This window comes from Zeus faber (genome assembly GCF_960531495.2).
Source record: "Zeus faber genome assembly, chromosome: 5".
NCBI lineage: Eukaryota > Metazoa > Chordata > Actinopteri > Zeiformes > Zeidae > Zeus > Zeus faber.
The window spans coordinates 19,022,065-19,039,331 of NC_137192.1; the positions used below are offsets into that span (position 1 = coordinate 19,022,065).

At 44.3% G+C, this 17,267-nt stretch overlaps 1 protein-coding gene across 1 annotated transcript in view; it reads right to left on the reverse strand.

Annotated features, from left to right (window-relative positions):
* The window catches only part of LOC307230928 (A-type voltage-gated potassium channel KCND3-like), a gene marked incomplete at its 5' end in the record, with an annotated part of 77,627 nt that overhangs the window by 9,088 nt on the left and 51,272 nt on the right, over positions 1-17,267 (reverse strand). The window contains 2 exons of the mRNA XM_080001424.1: positions 7,001-7,102; positions 14,916-15,078. Coding sequence (XP_079857550.1) covers positions 7,001-7,102; positions 14,916-15,078 — 265 coding nt within the window. The remainder of the gene's footprint in view (positions 1-7,000; positions 7,103-14,915; positions 15,079-17,267) is intronic.

Here is a 17,267-nt window from a genome sequence, read left to right on the forward strand (position 1 = left end):
GGGAGGGGAGGGAATACAAACAGACGAGCAAGAGGCCAGAGGTGAGCCAGAGCACAGTCGCTCAATGGGGGGGTCGTCGTTCCGAATGGGGTACCATAGAGAACAATGAGCCATGTCTCGTGAAGCGAACAGATCTACTTCCGCTCGGCCGAATCAATGCCAGATGATGTCCATGACCAGTGGATGAATGCCCCAATCCTAATGAATGAGGAATGAGGAAATATTTGCTGAAAAAAAAAACACAGTTTCTCTGCCTGTCCACATCCTATCTACCCAAGGGGGGAACTGCACATGCGCGTCTCCATACGCTCACACAAGAAAAGAGTCATGCTCTGGATTCTGGGAGCGATGGCACCAGGGCGGATTCGCCCACAAATTGAGCCTCCGGCCACATTATCTGGGCAGGGAGGCTCACACATGTGCTCATGTGTTTGATGACATGTCCCAGCCTCACCTGAGGTTTTCGGGCTCATATTTTCATTTCGGGCCATGACACTCATGTTTATGAGTGGACAGGGGGCCTCAATAAACACACTGGAGGGAGGGAGGGGGAATGAAGACTGTGTATACATTAACCGCACGGCTTTCGCCAGGGCTGGACCGGGACAGTGATTTGGAGGCCCCAGACAAAGACTAATGCGAGGCTCTTCTCCATTTTGCTTAACGCAATCATGGCTAGTGAATAAAAACTATTTGGAGGCAGCTCTTTTCAGTTAACAAAGCCACAGAACTAAAGGACAGACCCAAATGATATTGGAATTCTAATTATTCTAACTGAAGAGCTTATTACAAATTACCTTCAGCCAGTTAGAAGAAGACAATATGACAAGAAAAAGATTATAAGTATTTCATCTTTAATTCTTTCAAGACAAAAGTAATGCCATATGCTTGATAAAGCATGCACCTGTCTGTGTGTGTGTGTGTGTGTGTGTCCACAGTGTGACGGAAAGTATTGGTCCGCTGAATGGGTCGTCCGCCCTGGAGATCTCGGCCACCTCTGTGTAGGACACAACAGGTTTTTACAAAGAGACTCATGGTGTCCATTGTCCATGTCCAACTATGGAGCTTACGGATGGAGTGAGTGAGTGATCGAACTGGAGTCTGACTGCCGTTGCGCATAAAGCAATAACAAATGGACCTTTCACAACATAATTTTGTGTCTGTGTGTGTGTGTGTGTGTGCTGGGGGGGGGGCTCCTGGATATGGGGTTTTACGTGTACGCACGCAGGTTAAAGCCTAGATCTAAAAGCATTAAAATATTATTTTGGATCCCCCTGTGCGTTCTCTCAGTAATTCCCTCTTGCAGCCCGGATTTGAGACCTACAGTACATGCCAGGGCGTTGCAGTGCAACCTGGTGGACTGCTCGCTCGGTTCTGGAGCACAAAGCAAAAGCGCTGTCTGAAAAAGTGACACCAAAAAGCAAAAAGACAGATTGGGTCAGTGGTATCTTGGAATCTCTTACAGACAGCCTTTCGACAGCCCCCCTCCCCGAATAATCTTTGTTCACTAGCTAAAATGTTTTATAAGTAAAAAAAATAATAATAATAAAAAAAAATTATATATATATATATATATATATATATAAATAAAAAGGGAACACAAATTCACAAGGCCCTTTCGTGGACGAGACCCCAAGAAATTACCTACCTATGCATTGTAACGCCGCCTACGGGGTAAGAGAGTGACTTACTCTGAAGTCTCCCTGTTAAAAATTACTTTGGGAAGCTCTGAGCCACGGCATCTGACACAAGAAACAGAGGACAGAGGGGGAGGGTTCGGCCTTGTAAGAGATGTGATTGTGCCAGCCCAGTGTCAGTATAGAAAATGAACCAATGGGCCGATGTCCATGCTTTATGGGCCGGCCGTCCAATTTCTATTTATTTATTAAAAATAAAATCGGCCCCATTGTGCGCTGGCCCACCAGGAAAATCCTTGGTATGGCAGATTACCAGTTGACAAATCCCCTCTCCGTAGCGACTCAGGTCCTCCGCACCTTCCTGCCTCTCACTGTGTGAGTCGGTGGCTGCTGGGGATGGCGGAAAGGATTCCTGTTCCAGCCCCTCATCCCATGGGGAGGCTGGGACAAGGCGGGGTTCTGCCTGGGTTAGTGACGCAGGGACACGGTCCAGGGGGCCATGAAGCTCCTCAATACCACGACTCCTTCTGCTGCCACTTGAACTTGTGGGTCATGGAGTCCACAATGGGCCCAAATAGACCCGACACCTTCACTGGACCATCCAGGACCCTGCCTTCTCCTTCTCAGATATCTGAGACAAGTCCAGCCACTGGTGGCACTGCGTCACCACTGAAAGCCCCATCACATGCCCTGCGTCTTGCGCCGCACCCTTGGCCATCGTGAGGCAGAAGTCGTGGCCTTGGACAGTTTCACATTGGTTTCGGGGGTGGCATTCCCTCCAGCTCCTGGGGCTGCCTGGCCTGGCAGGCCATATTTCAGCAGGCAGACGCTGATTAGCAGTGCTGCGGCCTGCCCCGTGGACTTTTATGACTTTTTAGCCAGATATGCCGTCAGTCTATAGCCTTGGACGGTAGCTGAAGCTTTTGCGCGGTTAGGGAGGGGCACAGGTGGGCTGCTACCGATTCCTCCAGGGGGGGCATAGCCAGGTATCCAAACTCCGGCTCGGTGGTCCAGGGGGCTGCTGGGCCGCTGTTCATGCTAAAGCAGTAATGCATTATGGGAGATTACTTTTTCCCTGCCCATCACCAATATAAAAGCATGGAATGAAAACGTGCTCTGCAGGAGAAATGTTATCTGCTGTATTTTGCAGCACTGCTTCTTTATCTGAGAAAGGATTCTTGATTTTTTTTCATACCCGTGTTGAGTTTTTGAGTCACTCAATAAGCAAACAGGAACAACAAAAAAATATTATTGATATCATGCTTGGATTATTGAACTTTTAAAAACTGTATATTACAGATCATAACGTATATATTTATTTTCTTACATTTTTTCAAAATTGTCTTTCTCTTTTTACCATTTACTGTATGATCGGTATGAAAATTGAGAGTCACTGGCAACTGGAGTCAATTTCAATTCTAGAAACAAAAAAGAGAATAAAAATAATAGCCAGTAAATAAAATGAAAACACCGTAATCCCTAACTATGTAGGAAATATAATAAAACAATAACAAATAAAAAATATAATAAAAATAATAAAATAAAATATTAAATAAAAATGTTCCCACTGAATGATGGTTGGGAGCCTCTGCTCTACGGAGCCTGACATGGGACGCATGGGGCTTCAGTGGAGCGGTTAGGGTTAGGGAGTTTTCGGTGTGGGCTTTTGGTCCAATGGACATTTTTCAGACTATTAGGGTTTCGGAATAATGGGCCGTCAGAACAATGGCATGGCTCCAGTATAAGGTGGTATAACTGGCCACCTGGGGACTATCCGTGCGAAAATGGAGATTGCTCCAACAAGTTCCTTCTCACAGTTTGCTCCTCCTCCTATTTCTTCTTCTGGGGGTTTTGGGAGCGGTGCCTAGTCTCTCTGAGGGCTCGGGGTTATGGGCTGCTGTCAAGCATTGCTTTGAATGTGAGCCTGTAAAGCCGTGTGAGACTTGCGCTCTGATGAAGGGCTGCACGGATAAATTAGGGTGGAGATGACTTAGCCAAAGCTAGGGCAGGATTGATGTAAGAGTGATGCAGGATGGGGGGCGTCATGGGCAGGTAGAAATTCTTCAACCTCCTCTCTAACGACAGAAAAAATATTATTAATGAGGAACAATTCACGTACACATAGATACCAACACAGTATATTCTTAATTTTCATTTTCAGATGCTTTTATCCAAAGTGACAAAGAAAGATCCTCATGATAGAATGTAATACATCAAAACCTTGATGTTGATACAGGTTTATAAAAAATATATAAAAAAATAAATGACAATTTTTGATGAAAATTGCTTGCAAAAATAATTCTAATTATATATTAATAATTATAACACATTTACTGTCACTGTAAAAATCTTGAGTTTGATTCTTTGGGCTCATGCAGTCACTGAGCGAAAAGAGGCACGACAAGTGGCTCGATTGGCCCGCAGCTTCTGACCCCAAACGTCATTTAGCAGACAGATAAAAAAAATACTGACCATCAGAAAAAAACAACTTGTGATCCATCTCGAGATTCTGAACAAGTCTTTCCCTCCCTCCCGAGTGGCATCAACTGAGTGACAGTGGCGGCGGCGGTGTAATTTGATGTGCGCGGGCCCTGGCAGCCCCATCACACACGCTGACAGCCGCTGGGGCTCTGAGCGCTCACAGATGGCATTTATATGATCATTCTAACCACTCCCAGATATCTGGAGCTTTCACTTGACTTTATCAGATCCAAATGGATTCCAGTAACTATCTGCAGCGACCGTAGGAGTTTGTTAGGAAGTCGATTTACTGACTAAAGCAATCAATATCTATCTATAGCTACAATATATCTATATCTACTGTATATCTATATCACTATCCATACAGTATATATAAATATATATCTACAGTATATGAACTGTATATCAATTTATCTATTTCTTTAGCTACACACCGATCAGCCACAACATTAAAACCACTGACAGGTGAAGTGAATAACATTGCTCATCTGGTTCCAATGGCACCTGTCAAGGGGTGGGATGTATTAGGCAGCAAGTGAACAGTCAGTTCTTGAAGTTGATGTGTTGGAAGCGGGAAAAATTGGCTACTTTGACAAGTTATCATGGCCAGACGCAGGTGTGTTGTGTTCCTGGTATGCAGTGGTTATCACCTACCAAAATTGTCCAAGGAAAGACAACCGGTGAACCGGCGACAGGGTCATGGGCGACCAAGGCTCATTGATGTGCGTGGGGAGTGAAGTCTAGCCCGTCTGGGCTGATCCCACAGAAGATCTACTGTAGCACAAATTGCTGAAGAAGTTAATGCTGCTATGATAGAAAGGTTCAAAGTTCAAAGTTCAAAGTGTTTTATTTGTCAAGTGTACAGTACAACACAAGGTCATTCAGTACAATGAAATTCTCGAGGCACGACAGGCAACAACTGAGTAGTGGGCATAAAAAGATAAAATAACAAGGCAAATATAAGGAGGAAATATTTTTTTTTTTGATAAAGTAAGTAGTAAGAGTAAGAGTCGATGTTACTAATACGAGCAAGAGATGTCAGGTGTCAGAACACACAGTGCATCACAGCTTGCTGTGTATGGCGCTGTGTAGCTGCAGACAGGTCAGAGTGTCCATGATCACCCCTGTCCACCACCGAAAGCTCCTACAATGGGCACGTGAGCATCACAACTGGATCATGGAGAAATGGAAGAAGGTGGCCTGGTCTGATCAATTGTGTTTTCTTCTGCATCATGTGGATGTCCGGGGTTAGGGTCCGATCGATGGAGCATCTGTGGGATGTGCTGGAACAACAAGCCCGATCTATGGAGGCCACACCTCACAACTTCCAGGACTTAAATGATCTGCTGCTAACGTCTTGGTGCCAGATACCACAGGACACCTTCAGAGGTCTTGTGGAGTCCATGCCTCCACGAGATGTTTTGGCGGCACAAGGGGGACACAATATTAGACCATATTGAGCTACACAATATTAGTGATTATTAGTGGTGGTTTTAATGTTGTGGCGTATGGTGTATATCTATACCAATATAGCTATATATCTTCTCTATATCATTAGCTATATATCTATATCTATATATCTATAACTATAACTATATCTATTGCTGTCTATATACAGTATCTATATACAATATATCTATAGATACAGATATAGGGTGTCCTGCAAAAATGATCTGATAGAGATCCACTTACAAAATATTTATAAATACAACATGATAGATTTTTAAATAATACATTTAATAATTTAATAAAATAAAAAAATAAATTAACATTTTGGAAGCTTGGAAGTTAAAATAAATAAATAAATAAACAAACAAACAAATAAACAAATAAATAAATAAATAAATGAAAGAAAGAAAGAATGAATGGATGAATGAATGAATGAATGAATGAACAAATAGATAAATAAATAAATAAATAAATAAATAAATGAAAGAAAGAAAGAATGAATGGATGAATGAATGAATGAATGAATGAACAAATAGATAAATAAATAAATAAATAAATAAATATATATATATATATATATATATATATATATATATATATATATATATATATATATATATATATATATATATATATCCAAGTTCAAGTTAAAACTTTTACCTTTTTTTCCTCCAGCAAATATAGTCTATATTCTCTATTTACAGGAAAGTGAAGTCCAGAATGAAAAGCATGTAATCGAGATTATGATGAAGCTCCCACTGTCTATAAACCCAGAGAGGAGAAAAAGAAAGGCTGCTCGGGGGAACAGAAGTCTGGAGGATTTGGGATTTTAATGCGCTCTTGTGATAAACACCCAATGGTTTGCAGTTCTTTTAGTCATTGAGCCATTCTCTGAAATGAAATATCCTGTTGTGCAGCAGCCAGATAGTAATGACTACTCAGCGTGACGCAAGCAAATGCTAAAACCTCGTCTCTGGTCTGAATTTGCCAATGCAAACATACACGGATTAAATGGGACAGGACAATAGCAGGGAAAAGTGATTACCAAGTGATTAAAGCCTCGCTGAGGATTTTGGATAAACTTCTGTCACTAGCTTCTGGAAAGGAGAATGCAGAGGGAATGTGTCGACCTTATCCCTTCCTCTACAGAACTTTTAGTTTGTTAGTTTTTTTAGTTCGTTTACATCACTTATTTGTCACATTTTTCATCCTGTACGTTGATGTGAACGTGTTTTACGTCCTGTAACATCACAGTTAAGATGATTTCATGGCATCAAAGATGTATATTTTGTACTGGGTTACTTCAGGTTAATTACTGTCTGCCTAATTTGCTGCAGACGGCTCTTAATGCTTTTCAGAGGGTCAAAGGTGTCTCTCACTCTCTCCCTCTCCCTCTCTCTCTCTCTCTGTCTCTCTCTCTCTCTCTCTCTCACCGTCAGCTCCAGCAGTTCGTTGAGGAGTCCGTTGCGTTTGCTCTGAAGGAAAGCGCTGGAGCTGCCCGTCTTGGCGATCCTTATCCTGGCCAGTCTGGCTTTCTGCCCGTGGGAAGAAGAAGAAGGAGAGGTCAAAATGTCAAACAAGGCAGACAGATAGATGGATGGATGCTTAGATAGATGAGAGACAGAAAGAGAGTGGTGCTGGGGGTTGAGGATGAAGGGCGGATGGCTAGAAAATACGACTAATGGCTTATAATTGTGAGAAATGTGCCGAGTCATCATATCGGGGTCACATCATTTCAGTAATAACGCTTAACACTGGGATTTAGAAAAAAATTAAAAAAATATTTAATCATTTTTTTTTAGGGTTTGCGTCTCCTTGAAGTGTTGGTCTCTACTGGAGGAGACACTGGAATCCTGGACTTCAGCAACTGAACTCTGATAATCTTCTTCTTCCTTTGGGCTGCTCCCGTTAGGGGTCGCCACAGCGGATCATCTGCCTCCAATACATTCTGTTCTGCGCATCTTCCTCCCTTACACCAACCGGCTGCATGTCCTCCCTCACCACATCCATAAACCTCCTCTTCCTCTTTTCCTCTTGCCTGGCAGCTCCATCCTCAGCATCCTTCTCCCAATCTAACTCCTACATCTCCAAACCATCTCAATCTGGCCTCGCTCACTTTTCCACCAAACTGTCCAACCTGAGCTGTCCCACTATTGTCACTCCCAATGAAAATCTCAACATCCTCAACTCTGCCACCTCCAGTTCAGCCTTTTTGTCAGTGCCTCCTCCTCCAAACCCTACAACATGGCTGGTCTCACTACCGTCCTGTAAGACCTTCCCCTTCACTCTTGCTGGAACCCTTCTGTCACAGATCACTCCGGACACTCTCCTCCACCCACTCCACCCTGCCTATACTCTCTTCTTCACCTCTCTCCCGCACTCTCCGCTGCTTTGGATGGTCGACCCCAAGTACTTGAACTCATCTGCCTTCTCCACCTCCACTCCTTGCATTCTCAGCTTTTCGCCGCCCTCCCTCCCATTCAGGCACATGTATTCTGTCTTACTCCTGCTGACTCTCATTCCTCTTCTCTCTAACGCATGCCTCCACTTCTCCAGGCTCTCCTCAACCTGCTCCCTACTCTCACTACAGATCACAATGTCATCCGCAAACATCATAGTCCACGGAGACTCCTGCCTGATTTCATCTGTTAACCTGTCCATCACCATTGCAAACTGAACTCTGATGATAATAATAATAATAATAATAATAATAATAATAATAATAATAATAACAATATTATTAATAATAACAAAATTATTATTAACACGCATAATAATAATAATAATAATAATAATAATAATAATAACGGCATTATTAATAATATTAATAATAATAATAATAATAATAATAATAATAATACTAATAATAATAACAACAATAACAAAAAATATTAGGATTTTTTAAATCGTCGTCTGATATAAATCTAATGTTAAAATATAATAAGAATAAAACAGATCCATGAATGTGACATGAGTACAGAACAAAAAGTAAATTGATCGATAAAAAACACTGACGCACAAAATACAGATAAACAAAACAACAAGTTAGGATGCCCTGCAGGCAACTCCGTAAGCAGACGGAATAAAATAAGTCAGGGAGTGTCAGAGACTGAATTCTACTGGACATGATGAAAGCATTGTTTTTTTGTTCTGCTCATAAAAGGTTTGGGATTTGACGACAATTCAACTGTCAACATGCAACAGCAAAATAATAATGGCTTTCATTTCACGGTCTGCATCCCAGCCGGCATATCTCGTACCTTGTGTCGCTGTGTGTTTTTTTTGGGACGATACATCGGTCTCACACCGTCACACTCTTATTGTGACATTATTCTCTCTTTCTGACGTAAAAAGCAGCCTTATTTAAAATGTATAAACCGTATGAATGGACATCGAGACGGCAAACAAAGAGGCACGGGAAGGGATGAGTTCTACAGGGAACCTCTTGAAAAGAGGAGGTTTTTTGAGGTGTTTTAAAATGTTTGAGCCCAGAATAATCCCTCTAACCTTGTCCTGCTTCGCCTCACATCACACAAAGAAAGCAGGACGTGTAATGTCGTAATGAATGATAAATGACAATGAATTTGGTGTAATGGAAATGGGGACAGACATGTTATTGATAGAAGGAGAAGAGGGACAGGAGGCTGGTTTGCAACGGACAGAGACATAATGTGAGCCATGCAGGTTGAACGTGGCCTAGATTATACAGACCATCGAGAGCTGGAGGACACATTGGACATGTTACAACAGAAAACCTCAGCCCTCAAACCTCATATCTGTACCAATCCACAATGGCATAATTCCAAGTTAATTCTCTTTCACCGCGACCATTTTGTGCAACAATCATCACCGAGACACTTGTTCCGAGCACTCTCCCCCAACTTGGTCCATGGCGCATCAAGGGGGGTCAAGGGGGTCCACCATTTTATTATTACATTTTTATTTTTTATAAGCCACGACAGCGAGTTCCACAAAATTCCCTTTTCTTACTCCCTACCTCGACGAGGAACCTCTTTTTCGCAGTGATTGCAATCACAAAAGAATATTGAGCCAGACTGAAAGATCACGCTCTCTGTGCCGTGTCAATCAGACCAGCCCCCTCGAATAAAAGACGCTTTTTGTCCAAAGCGACTGACAATTATTCATACACAGATGAATGCAGCCATCAGCGGTGAAATGCCTCGCTCAAGGTCTTCCCCACTTTCACAGTTTATTGATCAAACAGACAGGTGGAAGCCCTTTTTCCTGATGTTGGGCACGTACAGTACAGTATGTTCAGTGGGTTTTATGTGTAAGGGGTTGATTTAAGAAAAAAATTGTATTTTTGAAGGGTCCAGAACCTTCAAAAGGTAGAGATCCATCACTTGATACCCCTGCTTATAAAATCTGGACTTGGACGCACATGGAAATCAGGAGGGAAGACGCACTCTGATTCCCTAATCATTTGAGACGTCATCAAAATAGAGATTGGACTCAAGAAGGGGGGATGCGGGGATGTGGAAGTTGAGGACGGCCACATGCCGTAAATCCCGGGCTGTGGAAACATCAATCGCCAGGTCAAGGAGAAAGCAAGAAGCATTTACAGGCCAAGACTGAAGCAACCTTGACGGTAAAGGCTCAAGGAGGTGTAGCTAGCGGCAGCGTTTCATTATAGGAGTCATTCAACGAACAGTTACTGGCGCTCAAAAGATCACATTAATGAAATGAAATGACAGGATGAACATACGAGGATGCATGGACACTCTCCCTGCAGAGGCAGGCTTCTACCAACTCTACCGATTCCGTCAAGGAAGGAGCGGCCACCGAAAACACTGAGGCGATGTTTAATAAAACAGTTAACAAATCCGACAAGACTAGACAATGTAAAATTTTTGTAGTATCAATTTTTTATATTAATTTTGCATATTATTTATTACAATTGTTCGCATCTATTCATTGTTAATTCAGTGTATTTGTGTAGCTGTTATATGATGCTAAAACTAATCATAGCGGTCTTGGCCTGTGTGTGTGTGTGTGTGTGTGTGTGTGTGTGTGTGTGTGGGTGTCGGTCGCCTTTGCTGCATGGTTGCACATGTTGCGGTGTGTGTGCCGTGTGACAAATAAAGAAGATTCTTCTTGTTAAAATATTTGCAGATTTTGACGGCGATCTAGCGCTTTGCCATAGCAGCGTGCGTCTGACGGTCAATCCTCCAGAACTGCGCTTATTATCATGGCCTACTTAGACACCAGAGAGGCGAGGCCGGCAAACGTTTCGTTCGTAGCGAAGCGTCTTTAATCGCCGTGCGAGTCGGGAGCACTACGCCGCCTGAATCGGACGAACGAAGAGTTGGGGAAAAATAAGTCCTCTTTTTCTTTCGCCGTGTAGCCCGTCAAGAACCAAATCTCAAAAAAAAAAGAGCCAAACTTTTAGTTACTGCAAAAAAGTTCAGGCTCTCAGTGTGAAACCTGGACCTGATCCGATGAACAGAGAGCTGGTATCCTTAACCTGGATAAGATAAATTGTTACAGCCTTGTCAATTTTGACCTTGCAACACAAGAGCTAGTTTCCATTATTCCTTTTTGAAGTGGAATTCACGGCACGCTCTCACAGTGCCGTTCACACGGCGGTGTGAAAAACATAGCACTGCAAAGGGCTGCATCGTGTCTCTCCTCAGACACGCCTTCTTGTTTTAAAGGCATTGATTGACCCGACGAAGCCTGAAATATGACGTCCCTCTGCTGCTCACTGTTAAGAGCGTACGAGGTAAAGGTGACAGCCTCAAAACATCTCATCTTAAATACACTGCAACATAATCTACTTTAGCCAGGTAATCTTCCACTGGTTTTTGAAATCGAATTTCTGGCAGCGATGTGATACGGTTTCACATTATTTGCAACCGAATCCAGTGATATTCCTACGTGGCTCAGGACATAAATCATTGAAAATAACTTTCTAAAAAAATCCCCCTAAAGCGCATAGCAACTGAACTGAGTTGTTTTAACTCCAAAATGTAATACTTTAGGGCAAGTACTCGATTTATTTTTACGTCACTTTTTAGTCCATTTTGTTTTTTGTTTATTTTTCATTCTCCATTATTTCTTTCACTGTTAAGCTTTTAAACAAAAAAAACCCCGAAACAATCACGCTGTCTGTTGTTTGTGAACGCACCAAACCACACCATAACAAATTCCCAGTATATGTAAGTGTCCCTCACGAACAAAACTAATTCTGATTCTAAAGTAACACAGACGACCATAAGAGATACAATAGAGAGTTCTAAATGGCAAATTAGAACAATATCCAAAAATAGTTTCCGAGGTGAAGTTGTTTACCTCGACAATATGTCTGGGGACACGTCTGGCAGCGTCTTTGCATTTAAAACCTAAGCTACCATAAATTGGCAATATCCAACAACAATGTTGATTAATTTAATGAAATATAGGCTACTTTTATTACTGACGTAACCCCATCGTTTAATACTTGAGTCTTCCTAAGTCGGGGCAATGTCGTAGTGTTTTGGGGCATGTGGGGGTCCTCCTGGTCTGGCCGGGGCGCTTTGGGTGGATCCCCGGGCGGTTCTGGGGACGCCTGTGGCGCGTAATGTGCTGGTTAGGCGTTCCGTCTGCTCCTGTCACCCGGGGGCCTCAACCTGCGGTGTGGGTCGGGGTGTGGGGGATGGCCGTCGGCTTTTGCTCCTCGTGCAAGAGGGCCCATCCGGCAGCCTGCTGGCGTCGGCAGGGGGGGGGCTAACACACACAGGTGCCCCACGGCGAGCACACTCTGCTACGGGTGGGGCGTCTGGTTGGGGCGGGCCTCGCCCTCGCATGGGGCACGGGCCTGTAGGGCGGGCGGTTCGGACGTGTTGTCGTTCTGTTGTCGCGGGGCCCGGGTCCAGGCCTGTGGTCCGTGCCTGGCGCCCGCGGCTCGGGTTCTGTGCCTGCGCGTGCGTCTTGTGCCAGTACTTGGGGGTGGGTTGTATGTGAAGCCCTCTGGCTTCTCTGGGGGCCCCGGGGGTCTTCTGTGGCCGCAGGGCAGGGTGCTCGGGGCTTTCCTGCAGCCTTCGGGGCCCCTTTCAGCTGCTTGAAAGTGCCACGACATAAAACCGACCTAATACACCAGAACCAACTGGGATAAGTCAGTTCTACGTTTTGAAATGATCAAAGTTTTTTATGTTTTCTTTGTTTAAATGTTTAAATGTTTTAATAAGCCTGCATGACATCCTCAACAAGCCTTCCACCTCTCGTCTGCCGGGTTTGTGTCTCCGCCAGACCGAACATGAACTGACTGAACAAAGTATACGGAGCAGGTGATGCCTGACAGGCAGGCGGAGCAGCAGCCAGACGCGCAACCCCACGACAGGTGGGTGAGCCTGCAAAGCATGTCAATACCTCCCCTCTCCCCCCTCCTCTCCTTCCTCCTTTTTCATTTTCTATTTCGCTCTAATCACAGGCTGGATTCCTCTTCCTCACTCTCAGGCAAACCCCCACCCCCCCAAGCCCCCACGCGCTTAACCTCTCTATCCTCCATCCCAGCTCCACTCATTCGCCTCTCCCATCTCCCACCTTTCTCCAATCTCCACCCTTCCCTTCGCTTCCTTTCCTGCTTCTCCCGTCTCCTTCACTCGGTATTCTTTTGCCCTCACTGCCTCGTTCCATTTTCCCCGACAGCCCCGTCAGCTCTCTTAGTGTGGCTCCACTTGACTTTGTTGCTCTATAACCACGCTGACCTCAGTCCATTTAGTGTCTCAACACCACTCGCCGCCGCTTTGGCAGCAGCCTTCCCCCTGTGATTCGTGCGAGATTAAAAACAGAACAAACAAGAAGAAAAAACAACAACAATCTGCTCCTTGTAAGTGTTTTTCACCAGGGAATTACTGGCACATGTTTAAGATCTGTAATGTACGGTGAGTCACACTCAGACAGGCACATGAACAACCTCATAAACACTCACACACACACATAAACACACCCACACAAGCACGCACGCACACACACACACACACACACACACACACACACACACACACACACACACACACACGTTTGACATGTTTACTATATATAGTCACCAACAGAGCATTACAACAGCCACATGGAAGGAATAATATACAGAAAGAGAAGGATAAATAGGGATAATGATGATGATGACTAATTTAGGATATAATATTGTCTCTCTTCCACTTATTTAAAAAAAACCCGAACTGCAATGATTTTGTTTATTGCGATTGAGTTTATTGCATTTAAATCCTGTTTCCATCAGATCACTAGGATGTAGGCAGGGGGGTCATACCGTGTAAAGCCAGACTGTGTGTTTTTCTGCACCAGTGTTTATGGTAAATGGAGTGCAGTTATACTGTATAGCGCTCTTCTAGTCAAAGAGGTTTACAATGAATGCATCTCGTTGTTACCCGCACACTAAGGGACCTTTTTGGAGGAGGCGCCATCCCAGAGACTCTCCGATTGCCGAAAAACTTGCACCAAACGACAGTTAATCCATCCATGCCAAATCGGACCTCATTTCCTGCACCAGGCTTCAAAGACAATTGCCTTTCGAATCCAGGTATTTCCACTTCCCCCTTTCACTCTGTTTCTAGCAACAGGGTTCTTATTTTAGTCTGAATCCCGACCCTGGCTTTTCCTCTCTCTTTGAGCTATCAACAGCACCTCTTGAACGTAATAGCACTTTTATTCACCCCCGAGAAAGGTCAAGCGTTGGAGCGAAACTACCTTGCGTCTGGTACTTGGCGCAGGCGTTTAAAGGCCGGTGTGTGTTTGTGAGCATTGTGAAGGATGTGTCATCATGCGGATTTGAAGGGCAGCCAATTGCTATGCAAAAGTACAATACCTAACAAGGTTCAGCTCCTTTCATCCTCACCCCTTTTAACTTGAAATGTGTCAATGTGTCCTTTAGGACTCTCACACAAAGAGGAACCGCTCCGTCACATCGTCTTTTAAAGCTACCATCATCACTCTAACTCTGAGGAAAAAAAAAAAAAAAAAAAAAAAAAAGCTATAAGGTATTTTTGTGCATCACAAAAAAGGACTGATCCAGCACCTTTTCAGGGCGCTTCAACCCGCACTATATTCTGATTGAAAGTCTGAGAGCCTCGGGCGTGGTCCCTTTGATCGTCATCTGCTCAAGTGATGTTGTGCCAGCGTGCAGCCATTCCCGACGGTGGACCCCCATGACATAACCCCACATAGACACTGACAGACTACATAAAACAACTGGTTATATAGTCTCACGCACACACACGCACGCACGCACGCACACACGCACGCACGCACGCACGCACACACACACACACACACACACACGTTGATCTTCCCGTGGCGGCGGACGGAGCGGTCAGCGGTGTTCACCTGTACCTTCTGAGCACGCCGTTTGTCAGCTCTCTGGTTCTGGTGATAGATACGGCTAAAGTTGGAGACAATGACAGGAACAGGCAGGGCGATTACCAGCACCCCGCTCAGGGAACAGATGGAGCCAAATATCTTCCCTGCGATTGTCTTCGGCACCATGTCTCCATAACTACAGAAACAAGGAGGGGAAAAAAAACAAAACAAAAAAAAAAACGGAGTTAAAGAGTCGGAGTGGCAACGGAAAAGGGGTGTTGCGTCAGAGAAGAGGAGGGGGAGCCAAGAAAAGGGAGAAAGACACAAGAAAGGAGGGAAGAAAGAGATGAAGGGGATACATGGCAGGACTCACAGCGATCGGACCTTGTATTGCAGCGACCTTGTATTGCAGGTCTGTGGCAAAGCAAACTAGCAGCTCGAAGACGAAAAAGGTCGAAATGACTAAAATGATCTCGGGCGGCTGTGCCACTTCAAACCTTTTGTCTGCCCTGTTCTCCACTGCTTTTTCAGAACCAGAACTCAACCCGTCTCCGCCCTTCTTCTCTGTCCGCCCTCCTAAAGGGCCTCCTTTTTCGATTTTTGACTTTCTCCAGCCAAGCAATCACCTGTGGCACTTCACCTTCAATAGGCCCCTCTAAAACTCCAATTACGCAGGCGGAGGGGCTCGGAATGTTGGCTGCAGCAGGTGGACGGAGGTGGGGAGGTGGGTCACTTCTATCCGCGGCGCACAGGCTGGACGGAACAAAGCCACGCCGGGTAGGCGGCGCTGCCAAGGAGAATTTGGGTTTGGCCGCCTTGTGAGAGCTATGGGGGCTCACGGTGGGACAAATTGATTTAAAAAAACAGGCCCACCCTTCTTAAGCAGCCACGCTAAGGCTGTTTTATGGGAAGGTAGTGGTCTTATTAACTGTTCGCTGCACAACCTCGCAGAACGCCATGCCCTTGGGGAATGTACCACTCTGCTGCAGCTCCTCACTGCGATCAAATGACCCATGTTAAATCTCCTTTTTTCAAAAACGGTTACTCGCAATACACGCACACACAGGCGCGCACGCACGCACACACACACACAATCCCTTTTAATAGTAACCTACCTATTTAACCTATCCTTTAATTCATACGAATTTACACAGTGAAGAGAAGCAGAGGGAGTAAACGATAATTAAAATAACTGGTAAACAATGGTATTTAATAGTGCAGTATGTGGCATCATTATTATTCTGCTCGTAGCCGAACGGAGAACACATTTAGAGAAAGAAAAACACTAAATGTAAGAGACAGCGTGGAGAGCTGCTTTTTAACAGTAAAGCGGAAACAATCTTCATAAGTGGCTCCTCTAATCAGCCAAAGGTGAAGCTTTGGGTGGACCCTCAAAGTTTCAATGGAACACTGTGATATTGTTTTGGCTATTTCTCATTCTGAAGTTCCTCTTCACTGATTTTGGATGCAGCGGGTCTTGACAGGCAGGGCCTGGGCGCTTTATCCCCGATGCCTCTCCAGGGACTCCATGCTGCCCGGGTGTAGGTGGTGGGTGCTGCCTTGTTTTTTTCTCCCCTGATTGGTGCTGTCTGGAAAAAATAAAAATAAAAATCCCACTCCACAACAAAAGGCGCGGATGCACCGATACCACATTTGCACCACTGACACAGATTCCGAGTCTTACATTTCACCCAATAAAGCACTGAGTGATGATGTCACAAAATGATGAAGTAATGCGCTGATCAGTTTGTTTTATAACAGTATTTACGGATATTTTGGACGCAATTTGTGAATAATGGACGAAATATCCTCCATTGACATTACAAATGCAAAAAACAATTTGATTGGGTATATCCTCCGATGCAGGAACCCAATTTTAGACTGGTATCACACAGATATCCAGTGCTACCTGTGGTATAATTACACGGACTAACCTGCTTCCTGCTAATTAAAAAGCCGAAAATAAATCTGCAAGATCATATAACAACCAGGCTTCTGCCCAGCTCACAGTGGTGTTTGTGAGACGGCGTTAGTCTAAATATTTTCCCTCTCTGCAATATTACTTTTTTTTAAGTCAAAAAGTGCTCAAAAAGGGACGCCAAATCATTGGCAAAACATGGAATATTTTAATCAATATTTTGAAAACCCATTTCATTGTATTTTCCTTGAAAAAACAATCTTTTTTTTGAAATTTTTAAAGCGGGCCGCAAGTCGTAAAATGTTGGCAGTGGGCGTACTGTGCTAATTTCCACCCTTATACCTCTGTCACTGCACAGGCAAAGACTCGGCAGATAGAAGAGAAAAAAAAAAAGGATATTCTGCCGCGCGTCCTTCTCCCGGCTGCCAGACAAGCAGACAGACCATTTCACAGTTGCGTCTGTGAGG